The sequence below is a fragment of the Nyctibius grandis genome, chromosome 1 (genome assembly GCF_013368605.1).
Source record: "Nyctibius grandis isolate bNycGra1 chromosome 1, bNycGra1.pri, whole genome shotgun sequence".
NCBI classification, from domain to species: Eukaryota; Metazoa; Chordata; class Aves; order Nyctibiiformes; family Nyctibiidae; genus Nyctibius; species Nyctibius grandis.
In genome coordinates, this window is record NC_090658.1 from 64,530,380 (window position 1) to 64,547,059 (window position 16,680).

General features: G+C 42.5%; 1 protein-coding gene across 1 annotated transcript; it reads left to right on the plus strand.

The window, feature by feature from the left end:
• The first annotated feature begins 137 nt into the window (after nucleotides 1-137).
• Nucleotides 138-11,086, plus strand: PERP (p53 apoptosis effector related to PMP22). Its single transcript, XM_068404991.1, has 3 exons — nucleotides 138-402; nucleotides 7,806-7,949; nucleotides 8,588-11,086. Exons 1-3 carry the CDS (start codon nucleotides 192-194, stop codon nucleotides 8,821-8,823), a joined length of 591 nt encoding a protein of 196 aa, XP_068261092.1. The 5' UTR covers nucleotides 138-191; the 3' UTR covers nucleotides 8,824-11,086.
• Nucleotides 11,087-16,680: the final 5,594 nt, after the last annotated feature.

Sequence of the window (16,680 nt, forward strand, 5' to 3'; positions counted from 1 at the left end):
CGGCCCCACTGGTTGCGGCCGCCGCCAGGCTTAGTCAGAGGAATGTGGGTGGGACCCTTCCTCCCCCGGCGCCTTAAAAACCCGCTCGGACCGACGTGCACGCAGTCTCCTGTCCCGGCGGAGCGTCCCCGCCGTACCACACTCCACCCGCCACACCCGGGCTCGCTGGGTGCCCCCGCCGGCCGGGCAGGATGGTGGTGTGCGGCCTGGCCTGCTGGAGGTGCCGGTGGCTCCTGCCCCTGCTGCTGGGTCTGGCCATCATCATGGGCATCATCGCCCTGGCGGGCAGGGGCTGGCTGGAGTCCGAGTCGGCGCCCTACGTGCACCAAGCGTCGCTGTGGGAGAGCTGCACGCGGGGCGAGGACGACCTCAACTGGAACTGCGAGTCCCTCATGGACTACGGTAAGCGGGGAGCCAGCCCCTGCCCTCCCCTCCGCGGGGCACCGGCTGGGAGGCGGCGGGTGCTAAGGCCATGAAGGATCTCCCCGCCTCTGTGGTGGAGCAGCCGCCCTCTGGGATGGGGTTTCCCTCGCAGAACCAGTACTAATGCTGTTTTGGGGCTTAAACCAGCAAAGAAATACAGGTCTAGACTGCTTCGGAGCAATCTTCTCGATCAGTACAACACTGAGAAGCCAGGGTGGCTGGTGTTGTGTTTTTTTCAAAGTTATTTTACAACCAAAGTAAGAGAGCCAACTGGCCACAAGTCCCTTTGGCCCTCCAGTTTGCTTTCTCTTAGCGATCTGCAGGCTGTGATCCTGGCAGCCTTGCCCAGCACTGGCCAGTTCCCCCTCCCTGTGCCGCTGGTTTCACTGGTCAGATGGTGAGCATGGAGACCTTCACACAGGGTGCCCTGTGCAGAGCCGTACCTGGATGACAGCAAAACTGCCTTCCCCCAGCCCTCCGGAGGGAGAGAGCACCTTCATTTAACCCTGCCTGGCCCAGGGAACTCAGGTGTTCAGATTCCTCCTGACCTGCATCTTACAATGGCCTGACGTGGATTTGCAGATGGAAAAAAATGCTATTACTGAATATACCTCCCTGTTACACTGGGTCCTAAATTGGGATAATTGTGCCTCTGTTTTAACTTGCTGAGCTGCTTTTATATCTGACATCGCCAGAGTAATATTCTTACCGCAAACTCCTAGTTTCTGGGTGACACTTTTTTTTTTTTTTTTTTTTTTTTTTGCTAGAACGCGTGGGTCTGATAACATCTGCTTTTCCCTCAAATAAAATACTTCTGGACAAATAAACATACACGCCTTAAGATCCTGGACAAGGCTACTTTGGGGACTGGGAAGCTGGGAGGGTGTGTTTCAGCTGGGAGAGCCGGGACTGATGTCCCGCGCAGATCCCTTGCTGTCTGAGCATGGTGGACTGACTTCCAGAAGCTTTCCATTGCAACACTTGTGCATAAGCTAAATCTTGACTATATTGCAAGAACGGTGGCTTCCTTTCTCAGGGAGGTGATGACTGCAGGTCTTACTGTAGGTGGAAGAAATCTGACTAGTGTGACAAAAATATCTGTCTCCCCCACTAGGCAGAGAAGAAAAGCTAGTGCAGTGGAGTTGCTGAAATTTGCATTGCACAGGGAAGAAGTGGTAATACAGTAGAGCTGCTGAAACTTGCTTTCTCCTGTAGTGACACTGCTTCTCACGTCCCTGACTACTCATGGGTGTGTGCTTTGCATCAGTCCTGAGCATTGTGGGCAAAAGCAACTTTCTGCTATTTTATCTAGTTAACAAGCTGTCAAAGAAGGATAGTATCCTTGACTTCACTTGTTTAAGCCTCAGCTTATTTAAACCAAAATGTATTTAAATCATTGGCTTATTTAGACCAACTTGACTTTGCCTCTTCTCTAATTTTCATGGCATCAATGCCACTGTCTACTCAAATACTATTTACATCTAGAGACAGGATGTAACATAGGAGTTCAGGTTTGATTTATTTTGTTTCCTTTTTTCTATGCTAATTCAATTAGGCTCCAAATAGATGAGGGCATTTGCAAAGGAAAAAATGCCTAGCAGGCATTTACAGCACTGCTGCAGGAAAATAAAAGTTAATTAACTGAGATGCGTAACTTATGTTTTGCATACAATAACTAGTATGCACTAACCATCCGGTGCCTCTCTTGATGAAACAAAAACTTGAGTGGATCCCCATTAATAGAAAGCTCCTTTAGACAGTTTCTTAACTGAGCTGTGGCATGTGTATTGAGAAGAGGAAGAGAAAAAGCAGGCGAGTCACTTTAAATGGGGGGGAAAAAGGGGCAAGAACAGACAAAGATTTTCAAATATGAGTGTCTCCTAAACTGCATGGCTGCTTAATGCACATTTGCAAGTGCCACATGAGAGGGAAGAAGTGGAAAGGGAAAAAGAAGTGTGGGATGTCATTCAGTAGGGAGGCGGGGAAGGATTTTGTTTAGATCTTTGTACTGGTTTGCATCTGGGAAGTACCTGTCTGGCAGCGTCTGGGTATTATCAAAATGTTGCAATGCAGAGCTGCTGTACTGTGCTATAATATGACTCAAGATGACTTAGTCTGGAGCTTTGCAGGTTTAAACTGTTGGCTGTGTGTTTAAAACGTATCAGTAAGCCATCAGTTATGACAAGGATTGTTTGCAATGTGGTTACTTGGAGAGGGTGGTTGTCTTTATAGTGATGAGGCTGTAAGTTTAGGAGCAATGTTTGTGGATGGCTGTGTCCTGGTTCTGAATGGCTGCTCCCAGCAACTTTGCTTTGAATTATCACTGTAAAAGATGGGTGTGTATGTGTGCAGTAAAGGTGATCCCATGGAGGTTAACTCTTTCTTATATTCCTAACAGCCAGTTGGTATTAATTAAGTACACAACAGGTGACCTAGAAAAAGGGAAGCATTCATCTGGATCCTTAGTAAGTGCCAAAAAAAAAAAAAAGTGGAACCTAGAAGCAGGAGCCCAGCCTTTGTGAATCATGTTTCACTGCGGCTGTGCCACTGTACCTGTGTCCCTAGAGGCATGGACTTTGATACCACAGATTATTGGTGAAGCTGAGTGCATGTGTCGACTTCACTGAAGGGCCAGGTAAATAAAGGAGGAATGTTACAGGTACGCTTATCTTTTCCCTACGCCTCTTTCCAGGCTTGCTTCTGTCTGATTTACAATGCCAGGATGTATTCGAGACAAACTAACTTAGTTTATAGTGTCAGCTGAGTGCAGGCACTCAGAAAATGCTAATAGAAGAAGTGTAGCAGTTGGTGTCCTTGTCTACACCCAGAAAACATTTACTGGAACTCCCCAGTAAAAGATCCCAGCGAGCAGGTGAGGCTTTGCTGGCCCCCAGTCATGCACACTTCCACTGCTAGCAACCCGAAGGCATTAAAAGTTGGAAATTTATAGGATTGTGCCTCTTCTGAGCTCCTGGCAGAGCCAAGTGGCTGAAGCCAAGCTTGTACTAGTGGGCTTTTATTTAATAGTTTGATAATATAGCAATTGATTTTCCTGCACTCCTAAAACCAGAACAGAGCTGTCATTCCCAGTATTAATTCCCAGCCAGCAGTTCTGGCATACCTTTGATTCTGGGCTGTCCTGTGCTCATGGTGGGTATGCAAATACCTTCCCTTCACCAGTCATGCTACCGTGGAAGTTTGCACATCATGTGAGCAGGAAAATATTACTGACAGTGCTCTCTTGCTCGCAGTCCAGTACTCCTTTGTTTTGTCAACAAAAGCAGATATTTTTGGGCATTCCATGTAATGGGGTCTCAAGGCCGAACCAGAATTGCTACTGCCACTTATATACAGAAAAATATTATAACTACAGTGTAAAAATGTGCCTCATCTATGCATGTCATGGTAAAAACATTACCCTAAGATTCCAGTTGTTCACAACCTAGCAACTAGCTTCTGGTTTTGTAAATAAGTGAACAAAGATGAGAAAGGCTTGTTACTTCAAATCCTGTAGCAGTTCTTCCTGCTAGACTATTTTCCCTGTCCTTTATTCATTTCTAAAGGGAAATCTAGATTTAATATCCTACTCTGTAGAGCTTCCATCTCCTTCCTGGTGAGGCGGAGGCACGGCTGAATAAAATCAGGAAATATACCTAACACTAAGGCTCTGTTGCCTTTTTTTTTATTTCATCATATTACTCATGCTCATCGTTAACTTTGAGTAATCCCGACCTATCCTAGTTATTTGCACAATAACATTTGCAGCTTAGTTCCTTTCCATAGTCATCTTTAATCAAGCTATATAATAGAACTCTTAATCCTTCCTAATAATTATAGACCTGCAGCCCCCCAAACAGTGGGTTTTTTTTAATGTTCTTTCAACACACCTAATTAATAAATACTTTTCTGCTGGTTAGATGCAAAGAACTTGACTCTCTGAGGCAAAGCAGACCTGGGGAATGCTAATACCTCCAACTATTCTTCGGCTCTCCTATTCATGCAGTCCCAAATTACCGTGGTGTTATTGTTTGATTTCATAAACAAACATCATAGTTATGCCTATTTTGAGTAAGAAACACTCTCTGCCAAGTGAAGGGACCTGAGAATTACCAATTTTTTTTATGGAAAACTTAAATTCTGGCTAAATGTCTCATGATTACAAGGTACTTCTGAGCACAAACCAGCTAGAAACTGAGATGGATCTGTCTTTCTCTGAGTGTGAGCAGGTCTCTCCAGCTCTTAAGGCAGCAGTGAGAGTGTAAACCTGCACCTCTCTGCTCCTGGCAGCCAGGAGCTGTAGGCGGAGGATCTTGCAGACAGAGTGCTGGGTGCCTGCGGCGGCTCAGTCAGCTCTCAGGAGCCTCTGGGAGGAGAAGGAGCTGGGAAAGTCTGACTTGATAGGTGTGAGGATGAGGGGGATCCCTAATGGAGAAACACTGATTTCAGTCAGAGCCCTGCAGCAGCCCCTCCACTGAAAGCTCTCCCCATTGGTGGGGGTAGCAACAGTTTGTGAGGGAAAGGAGCGTGCCACCCTACACTTGGTATGGGTGCAGCCTCCCAACCCAACCTCTTCGATCAGTTGCTTCTTCAAAGACTTCAAGTTAACTTTTTGAGGATTCTCTTCCATTGTTTATGCATACAAGTCCAGAGCTTTTCGCTGCTCTTCCTGTGACTCCCACCAGTGCTCATGTGGCAGGCTGGCCCTTTGATGGCTATTGTCTAGTCTTGCCCAGAGTAGACCCATCCAGCACTGTGGCCAGCACCTGTGACTCAGTCTTAATCAGTATCAACATGCTGATAACTGCTGCTGGAGAACATAATCCATCAGGAGAAGGAGAGGATGGTACGGGGTCACCAGCACCGAGCTCTGTCACACATGAGCACAAAACCCACTGAATTTCATAATGGTGGTACCTACTACTGCCGTTTTTCTGAAGACCTGAAACAAAGCTGGTCTTGATATTAATCTTCCTGACAAGACATCTCCTACTACTATATGTGTTGTCATTTTCATATCGCAAGAAACAAGAAAATAAAACACTGTGAGCAGAGCCAGGGCTGACCTGTATCCAAAAGCTTGTTACGCTTGCAAAGTAAGTATAGAGGATATGGAAATAGCAGAGACAGCACTGGGGGCTTTCTGTCTTGTATCTCTTCCAGTCGTGTTTGTGTTGCACCAAACCCCAAGGTGTCTAACCTGGAGGTGTATTTGAGTTTGCAACCTAAATTTTATCAGGCAGATGCCAGACTTGGCTTCCTACACTGTGCCAGCATATGTAATGCATTTGAAAGGGAGTGTGCTTTGATAACTAAGTCTTCCTTCTTGTTGTTGTGCTTTTTTTCCTTGATAGAGCAAATATCAATAAATAGCATTCCTAGGTCATTTAGCCTGAATCACTTTTCCTGGGCTGGCTGTGTGTAATGGTTAAATATCCATTTATGTTAGTTATCCCTAAATAAATCCTATTGTGGAGACAATATCCAGTACCTGCGTTAAGTATGTCAGAGAATATTTTGTATGAAAAGATTTTATCAGATCCTTTACGTAGCTTTAATCTCCAGACGCTCATTGGGTGTCCTCCCTCCTTCCCTCCTTACCCTGCAGCCCTCTCTTAGGGAAGGGGTATGAAACATGCACAACTGGCTGAAGGAGAACTAATGTGAAAAGTTTTTCCTGTCTTGAGTATCTCCAAGAGGGGAGAGGGGAAAGAAAACCCTTTTCCTCACCCTTTCTATGCCAGCATGACTGTGGGTTTTGGGCTGAGATCTGGCTGATGGTTGGCTGCTGTATTTCACTTTTGCTGTTGGAACAGGGGGGAAAGAAACCAGTTCAGGCTGATCTAATGAAAATAGCTGTAAAACAATGCTTTGCTTTCAGAGGGTAAATTGATGTACATAGTAGAGGTGTCTGAAATAGTTTTACTGCATTCTCTGTCTCAAATTACTAGTTTTTCCCCATTTATGGAAATTAAGTAGAGTACGTGAGTTAAGGTGGAGGACTGTAACTCTTTAGGCAAAGGTTCTCTGTCTCACTGTCTTTTTCCTCTTAGCTTTTGCACGGAAAGAATAGAGGCTACATTGAAAGCAGGATGTCTCCAGAGTCGCTTCAGCTATATTGGAATAGACAGCTTTGAAAGAGAGATTTTTTTTTTTTTTTTTTTTTTTTTTTTAAGAAAATGTTCTGACCTAGATCTCGCTGTTCTCTTTATTCCTACATTAGAGGGAGCTCGGGATCTGGCCCTACCTCTGTCTGAGTGCATGGAAGTGGAAACCCATGTTATGCAGATGTGGGAAGTGTGCTGTGATGACAGCTGGATGGAAAACAAAGCACTAACCGTATGGTTTAGCCCATGTGGGCAGGTATCCTGCCTGCAGGGCAGGAACACCCTTGCTTGTTATTGTTTGCATTGGGCTCACCTCAACTCTTCCTTGGTTTCTAAAGATGACAGGGTCTGGCCATAATGAGGGCCTTTTCCCAAGCCAATGTTACTGCAGAAGGGGAATTGCATGCTGTTTTTCTGGAAGGTTTTCTTACCTTCATTGCCCAGGCCTGTAGTGGGTGAGTTCTGGACTCTGGTGCTGCTTTGCTGGGATAAGGCCACTTGGTTCGTGCCTGAGCCTCTCCAGCCTCCAGTTGCTTGATCCTAAGGATCTGCACCACCCTGTCCCATCAAATGTTAAAGTAATGATTCAAAGAGGACTCTTCCACTTTACCTCAGATTCTGCTGTTTCTCCTCCACCTGCTACATTTTAGCTGTTTCTAAATTTTTTTTTAGCTGTGAATAGATATTTATCTTCAAGAGCTTTTTCTTTGTAATCTCTCACTTCAGCTATTCCAAATCTATTTCTTTTTGGTCATGCTAATTTTGCTCCACATTCATTGTTATTGTCATAAACAAACAGGCAAGAAGCTGTGTGCTGACAGCAGTATTATTTTGCAGCAGTTATCTCCTGTGGTGGTACCCTCTTCTCTGCTTTCATACTTCCCCACGCATGGAAGTGGTTTTGTAAACTTGCATGTTGAACAGGAATGGTAACTATAAAGTATATTGTCAGCGGTTGTGTCCGTCTGCTCAGCTGTCTGTGAGTCTCTTACAGATACGGAGTTTGGCAGTGTTATCTCCGTTACCATGCTGCACTATATCCCTCTTTTCAGCAGGACAAGTTAGCGGGCAGGGAGTTCTGTGCTGCTCCACCAACAACTGTGCCTCTCTGCTCTGCAACTGTGCACTTTGGAGGCATCCAATATTGCTTTGTCATAGGGCATGCTTCTTACAGTAAAGGATTTCAATAAAAAAATGATTAAAGGAGACCAAAGACCTGCAATGACCTACAGTTTAGTGCACTGCTGTATGTAACATCTTTCTTGTTTTCTCTTCAAGGATGGGGGAGAGCAGCAGCTGCCACGTACCTCGTTGGCTTTGTGATCCTGGTCATCTGTTTTGCCCTTGCAGTCATCGCATTCTCGGTTGAGATACTCCGCTTCAACTTTGTGAGAGGGATTGGAGGCTTGCTCTTTGTTGTTGGTAAGGCTGGGCACAAGGACAAGGTTGTTTTAGATGTAAAACAGGCATCAGCAGAAAAACATGCTAGATGGAGCCTCCCTTATGAAATAAGCTGTCTTGTCTTGTTTATGAGTCATATTTATGGGGAACAAGGGCAGGTTGATTTATACTCTTAGAGGAAAATGATTAGGGAAGCTCCAGTGGCCTTGTCAGTTAGCACTTTCCCAAAAGCAGTTTATGGGGGCAACCAACACCTTTGACCCTGTGCGTCACATGCTAAGACTTACGAGCTGAGAGACCCAGGTGCTTCCCACCGTCCCGAGGGGCGGAGTGATGGGGCTATGGTACAAGTGGGAGGTAACTGGCTTTGCAGGGATCACAGTGCCTGACTGTAGGACAGGGCTAGTCATGTCATGCAGGTGAGTGCCTTAGCAACCTGGCAGTGTCAGCCGTAACTGCTGCAGCCAGAGAGGCGTGGGGATCTGCCTTGGCCAGGAGTCATGTACCTCTGTAAGAATGCAGATTTGATTGTAGGACTGAAGCTAATCCTTACATATCTTAAAATGATATGCAGTTGTCTCCAGGTACCTTTTTTAGTGGAAATATAATACATTCATTGTCATTTACTCCTGCTTTGCTTCCTTTCTTTCTCTCTCTAGCCGCATTCCAGATCATAGGCTTGGTCATCTACCCAGTGAAATTCGCAGAAGACATTCCACTGACGGGAGATAATATGTTCAGCTGGGCCTATGGCTTTGGTTGGGCCAGCACTGTTGTTGTAATAGGTTGTGCTTTCTTCTTCTGCTGTCTTCCCAACTGGGAAGATGAAGTCCTGGGAAACATCAAGCCTACCTATTACTACTCCTCCCCAGAGAGAGCACCGTACTTAAACTGAAAGATTAAATCCAAGTACAATCAACTGTCAAAACAAGAGAGGCGCACCCCTGCTGTAAATTTGGTGCGATTGTAGGAGACTAGAAAAAAAACACCTTATTTTTCCAGAGTATTTCTTACTAGCCCTGGTAATAAATTAGTAAAAACATTGGCATCTTTAAGCAAATAGCTTTTACCTAAAGTATTATTTGTGTGTTCTCATGTCAGTTCTGTTTGGGTGGTTTACTTGCTCCTTCCCTTCCCAACTAATTGAGTCATCCTTATTTTATTCAAACACTTGCTTATGAATAAAGAAGTATTTCAAGTGTAGAAAGGAAGAGGAGAGATTTTAAAGAACCCATTAGAGGGACTTGCAAGTTATTTTGTTTTCACCTCTGACAAAATTGCCTTAAATGGAACTAGAAAAAAAAAAAAACCTTCTAAAGAATGCTTTTTCTTCCACCAAAGTCAGTCCCAAGGAAGGAGCTTCCTGAGACTATAGCAGTCACCTGCTGCCTAAGAATCTCTTCTCATTCCTGTTACTGGACTATTGTTGACTATTACCTATTTGAATTAAGGGGAAAATAAAATTAAAACTTATTTCCCAGCAATTGGTGCTGTTGGATGGTGATCTCCTCTAAAGCATGGAGCTGGTGTGTAAAACAGTGGGTAATGTAACACTTATGGGTGTTTTTGTGGCCACTCCAGGTCTTGTGATGGAGCCACATACAATTTAATATACATTGTCACAGAGAGAATCAATAAACCTTCAGATGTTGGACTACATACATTTTTACATGGTATTTGAGGGATACTAATTTAGAAAAATAACTGAGTAGAAACATACACTGTTCTTTATGTCTACCTTTTAAAAACTGCGGTATTTTAGTTATCAGTTGTGCCTTGGAGGGAAATCTTAGCACAAGGTGTTGAAAACCTCCAAAAGTTTCTAAAGCACACTGTAGGTACTCCAGAGTTTAGTAAACAGGGGGATGCTTTGTGAGTCACTAGGGATAACAGGTAAAAATAGAAAAGCAGTTCTGTGAGCAATTTATGTATGCAAACCATACAGATACCTGTCTTGGAGAGTAATCTGGCTGGCTCCTAGCTTGTGGTTCTGGAGCCAGCGATTCCAAATAAGTATTCCAGCAAGGCAGAGCTGTGTCTGTGTTGGTCAGGGACCTGCAGCAGCTTACAGCAGACTTAATTATGGTCTATAATCTTTGTCAGAGCTTTCTTCAGCTGAGCAAGGAGGAAGAGGCTTATTTGTGGAGCTTCTCTTCCAGCTATGGGGGAAGTAGCTTTAGCAGAGACAGGTTTCTGAGGGGGGTATAGGTAGGGTAGAAAGCAAATGCTGTGTGTTACTCTGTGTATAGAGCAGCTGGGGACTTATTTCTTACTATTGTGAACCCAGTACTTAGGAGAGTGTAAGTGTGTGGGTATATGTATTCACACACATGTACAAAATAGAACTTATAAAGCATTAACGAGCATACTGTAAAACTAAAGTCTCTTAGAACTAAGCTTTTTCAGTGCCCAATATTTCTTGTATTATCTGTTGTATAGCTTTCTGTTTTGTAACACCTTTTCTAATTTGGTAATTCTGTATATTGCATGTGATCCTGTTTTGGAAGGGCCAAGTGACTTCTGAAGGTCCTTTCCAGGCCTGTATTTTATAGCTTTACAGAGAATAAACATCTGCAGACTTCAGAGCTATGTTACAAGCTCAGTCATGGCATATACAATCAACTGTATTTATGATTCTTGCTGAAGAAGAGAATCCTGTGACAAATTTGTCTTTTTTTTTTTTTTTTTTTTTCCTCTCCTCTCCCTTTTCTGTACAATACTGGCTGGTGGGGAATACTGTGTAGACTTCTCTGTATCGTGAGTACTGTTAATACCTAACTTTCTAGTGAATTCAAAACACAGCAGAGAATCCAAAGTCTGAAAAATCCTTGCACAGGTAAAGCTGAGAAGAAAACATATAAGAAAATGGGCACCCTTCCTAATGAGAGGGAGGATGGTATGGTTACAGGGTTTAGCATAACTTAAGTCTTTTGTATGTTTTTTTTATAAGCATTGTCATAACTTGTCAAAAAGGCACAAATGTAAAATAAACTTGGCTCTGAATACACTGGGTGGGGTGGAACCATAACCAGCATGTTACACAACTGAGATGTTCGGGAAAAAGCTATTGCAAATACTCATTAATTACTCTCAAGTGATACTAATGTATGTGGCACTCCTTTCAAATCTGGTGGCTTAATTAAAACTGTTTTAACTGATGGTTGTAGAAACTTGGTGTTTGTGGTTCATGGGTTTATTTCATAAACTCAAGCAAATAGCCAATCTTTACTTCTCTTAACGTGAATATCAGTATGCATGAAGTGTCAGGTTAATAAAATGAAGTTAATGACCTCATATGTCCAGGAGGCAACGACTTCATTTTCTAGTCAAATAAGCTTGGGTATACACTGCAAAGCATGGCTGTATGCTTTCATCAGAAGTACCAGGCATAGACAACTCTTTGCTAAGCCAAAACCTCTTAAATGCATCACAACTTGAGGGGGGAACCCTAAACATTTCAAGAACATTATGGTCTACAGGAGGTCTCAGATGTGGGAAGCCTGTTCTTTTTTTATCAAAACTGTGCCAAATAGTTTTCATATACTGAACTTTAAATCAGATCAAGAACTTTAAATATGGAGAAAAAGATGAAGTACTCACTTCCTATTTTCAGGGGAAGACTGCACTTCTGTGATTAGAAACCTTCCCATTTCTAACTTCAGATTGTGCATGGCCTGCATATAGCCCTGTGCTAGTGGCATTCCGTATCCTGAACAGCTCTTTCTCCCTCTGTTTTTACAGCGAGCAAATATCCTGTTGGCCACTGCTATCTTAAACCAAGCTGCAGCTTCTGATTTCTAGAAAGACAGGTTTACCATTTTCCTGATTTTTTTAGCTGTCCTCTTCCTTAAATGTCTTCCTTTTGAAACACACTTACCACCCTGGATTCTGGCGGCTTGCATGGGTTTCTTTTGGTTTTTGGGTTCCCCTTGCCTCCTTTAATTACTCTTAATTTTAAATACACAATTAGGGAAAGTAGTTTTGGTCCTTTTAGATTTTCCTAAATGCTTTGAAGATAACTGGAGGGTTTGTACAATGCCCATTTTTTTGATGAAGAACATTTGTACTCTTGTTCACCTACCAGTCTGTATTCAGTTGCAGCCTAATTCTGTGCTCACTAAAATGTCCTGAACAACTCTTGCGAGCTTCAGGCTGCAGGGTAGCCCCTTCTAACCCAACACTGGAGAGGAGAGAGCAGTTTGGGAGAATCAGAGCGCACTTGGCTCTTGTCTCAGGGCAGGTTATGAACAATCAAAACCATGTAAGACTGGGTGCTAGGGAAGGCTAAATGACCTGAATGGGATGATTAATGATTAAATCTCATGGATATGGGAAACAGCTGCCACACCGCACTGGGATTTTGTATTTTTAGTTGACGTAACAAGTGACTCATTTTCTAGACAATTCCTTGACAATGTAAAATTCTAAGAAGCATTCACCTGACCTTTACATCCTGCATCTAAGGACTTTTGGACCTAGAATACATATAGAAATCAAGACAGTGTATTAAGAGATCATTCAAGGTAATTTTTTTGTGGGAGGGAGGGTTGTTATGGTGGTAAGCACTACAGAAACAAAAACACCTATGTACTAAATGGGAAGGTTACACACACAGAAAAAAGAGTTGCTGAGATCATTGAGCACTTGCTAACAATGAACCAAGCACATACATCAATGGAAACCAAAATGCGTTAGGAGATGTACAGCAGCTGAGAGAGCCAAGGTAGTGGTCCCACAACACAGAGCAGCGGAGGTTACTGGCAATACGGAACAGCACCCTGAAAAAACAGGGGTTCCAGTGCTAGTAGTTGAAGTTGCACAGATTTTAAAATTAACTTGGGAGGTGATACTCTCAACCAGAATAAAGCATGATCAAATGAGGAAGAGAAAGTTTGCCAAAAGTAAGGATGCTGAGTTTCTGAATGCAATTCCTGTAACAAGTACATGCACAGGAGTGAAATCCATCTGCAATGAGTCCACAACACCTGGGATATGTCAGCATTACTGCACAGGTACAGCAGTGTATCTGTGTAGATCCCATTGACCAAGAATGTGTCCATTTTGCTGTGCATGTGCAGCGTATTTATAAGATAGATCTGATGCATCCATGGCGCAGGTCTGCACTGATATAGTAAGCAGCCTTTTGTTGGGGCTTTCCTCGTATTCAAATGTGTGGGCCAAGCTACTCCAAGCTATGGAGCTTGACATCCAGAAATTCCAGGCAAAAAGTCAATGCCCTCAAATTTTGCCTCTATAAAATTGTTGGGAGTTGTCAGAATAATCCAAAGGTTTTTTTAATGATGATTTTTGAATACCTAAATTTAATAAACTGAATTTATAATAAAGACTGTAGTGGAAAACATGCAGGCATATGCAGGCATATCTAGGGCTTTATAATACAAATATTGTAATTATAAATAATAATGTATGATAAGCAATATGCATTGTATAATATAAATAATAAATACAAATCTTTCCACGAATTATATTTCTCATGGATACGTCTTTGAAGGATTGGATAATATTTACTAGAAGGACTGGTATGACTGTTGCTTTTTATTTGTTTATGGGATCGTGGGCAGCACATTATTATTTTCCATAGGGATCTTTGAGAATATGGACTTAGTGCCATGGTCTAGTTGACAGGGTGGTGTAAGGGCAATGGTTGGACTCGATGATCCCTGAGGTCTCTTCCAACCTGGTTGATTCTGTGATTCTGTGATGGAAATATTTTATAAGTATTAAAAATTGCTAAGCATGAAGGGGACGCATCAGAAATCAGGGTGCACTGAGTTTGAAAGGGCGCAGAAGGGTTCACATGTGAAACTGTGAGCCTAAAAGCCAGCTAACTCCTGTCCTCCACTGTGCTGCCCTGGGAAATGATCACATGTTAAAGTACATCAGTGGACTGTTGTGGTCTTGAATACATACGGAGGTATATAATTGGGGCAGGAGATGACATGTGGCCATTACAATCCCTTTTCAGTAGACAGCCTGTTTTTAAACTCTGTGTTAGCAATCCCATAGGACAAGAAGTAAGCAGAGCTTATTGTGAAAAAAGAATTTAGATGACTCATGATACTTGAAATTTAGTTTCTGTTCTGATTTGCAATAGAAAGACAAAACAACTTGCAGAACAAAACTTGGGAAAATTATAACTGGCATTTTGTATCAAGACAATAGGAAAAGTTAAAAAAGTTGATAGGAGACCACCATTTTCATTTCAGCCCACTTCCCAAATCAATTCCGTATCAAACATTTAAAACTGAAGCAGTCATTTCCATATAACATTTTAGTTTCAGTGAAACCCTTCTTTTGGCTGGAGAATCTCAAAGTGAAAATTCATGGCCTCTTAAAGATATGCTTGGTATGCATGTCTTATCTCTGAATCTCAAAGTGCTTAAAGAAGAAGCTGGTGCTGTTCCCAACTGACCCATAAGGCACAGTAAATGAAAGCGATTTCTTTGACAGAAAAATGTAAGTAGCAAAGGTGTGGCACCTGGGAATTACCTATGTAAGGCTGATTTTATTCCTCTCCTAAGGCAGCTGAGCAATATGTTTTAAAAGGAGTTACTGTTATGATCCACTACAATGGGACGACTACATATTTAGCCTAGCTGGGCCACAGAGAAGTTGTGGGGCCCAAAGCAAGCAGCTTACATAAAATTATCCCATATGTAGAACAGGGCTGCACTCTGCCACTCAAACGGCTTATACACAATTCATTGAAACCCTGTATGCAACAAGCTTCATGTACGCCCATCAGAGAGCTTGCACTCCTGGCAGCCACCTGAGGAAGATACAGACCCTCACAATAGTTACAAGTGGCCAGAAGCCATCTCAGCTGGTAGCAGTGTAGTGGGTTTACAGGACACCCTTGATGTCAGCCATTTGCCTGGGGGGTAGGCTGGATTCCTCAAACTTCTGCAGAGCATCCATAAGAAATAACTGGGGTTAAACCTTGTTCCAGTATAAAGCCCACCCTGAAGAAACTGTGTTCTTTAGCAAAAACTAGCTGAAAATGAAATCCATGCTCAGGCACACAGAGTCTTTTCTGTTTTCCTAATTTTGTGTTTTCCTAATTTGTGTTTTCCTAATACAGCCTTGAATTGATCACAGAAACAGCAACCTTGGATGCAGCCTCCTGTTTGTGACTCAGCTGTTAAAACCTGCTGTTGTGATAATCTTCTGGTTTTGTACATGTAACCTCACTAAGGGAAGTAAGAAAGGTGCAAGGCAAGGTGCAAGACTCTCCAAAGGGAAATGGGAAACTGCAGATTGGCATTACCAGAGAAAAAGGACCTATGGTTGGAAATGGATTAATAAAGATAGTAATAATAGTCATAAGATTTATGATAGCTCATGCAGAAAATGTTTCTCAGTTGCTCAGGGTGACTTGTTAGATGTAAGATAGCACACAAGAGAATGGATCATAAAATAATCCTAGAAAAGATTCTAAAAACCAAACTCTGGGGACTTCTTGTTGGTAAGAGTGCGAATATTAGAGAATGAAAATGCGCTTGCTGCAAAAGTCATGAACATGCACCACAGCTGGTCAGCCCATGTCAATCCAGTCGTTCATATAGATCGGCTGACCAGGTCAGCAGACTAAAGGTGGATGAAAATGTGCTGCCAATCATTTGTTAGCTTCTCCTTCCACTGAGAAAACCATTTGTGTCTTGGCTGAAAAGGGCATATTTTTATTTTTAGGTCTAATGCCATAGAATTGTTTGTTTTATCAATATCCTACTGCTTACTTGATTACTTCAAGTAGCAATGAAGATTCATTAGAAATATTTTCAGGTGCAGAAAGTGCCCTACAGTCTAACAGTTTAAACATTGATAATGTATCTTCATTTTCAACAGATGATGGTGGGGTTAACCGGCAGGGACTCTCCACAGATAGTAGAAAGGGGAAAGCATTTGCTTTCATGTAAACACCCAGCTCATACACTGCAAAATACAAAGCACATTGTGGGTAAGTAATCACTTCAAATCACAGACTCCTTAACAAAAGTTTTCAATCATTTTTCCCTGTTTGCCATAGAATTACACGAGATATACTTCATTTTGTCACCTTTGAACGCATCTACCTCTCTGCTGTTCCAGATACCACAAATTACCCTTGTATTGAATGTGACGATTGCTTGTAGTTCAAAGTTACTTAAGGATGACAAAGATGGGCAAGATGCAGAAACACCCGCGGTGACTGAACGCTACTCATCTTTCTTTCACAGCGTGATAATATGTTCTGTGGTATCATCTCGCAAATGCTAACATTTGTGAAAACATGCATTCGTCCACAGGGGAGTTGTAACAAAAACTGATGACAAATCCTTTGGTCATAAATGCCTACCTGAAACATGACTGAGCATTCAAAAAGCAGGGAAGAGGATTTTATTGTTCAGCAAATGCTGGACCTCAAATACCCAACAATGCCTGACTTCATACTGCATTTCAGCTACAAAATCACTTTAACTTGATTCTCTGAGGAAAAAAAAAAAAGGCTGAGTTTTTAAGAAAACTGTAACTATTCTTGAAGGATTGAAACTTGGTAAGAGACTTGATACAGACAGCTGAGTGAGGGCTCAGCTACAGCCACATGCATGAGTGTTTCTGAAGCCATCTTTTAAAAAAGATTTAATATCCAAATCCAAATCTGTGTTCTCTCAATCTTTTGGAGTTTATTGTGCCCATTTCTACATCAGCTGTGGCAACAGAAAGAATGTGTGTAAACAGACCTGGACAGCTT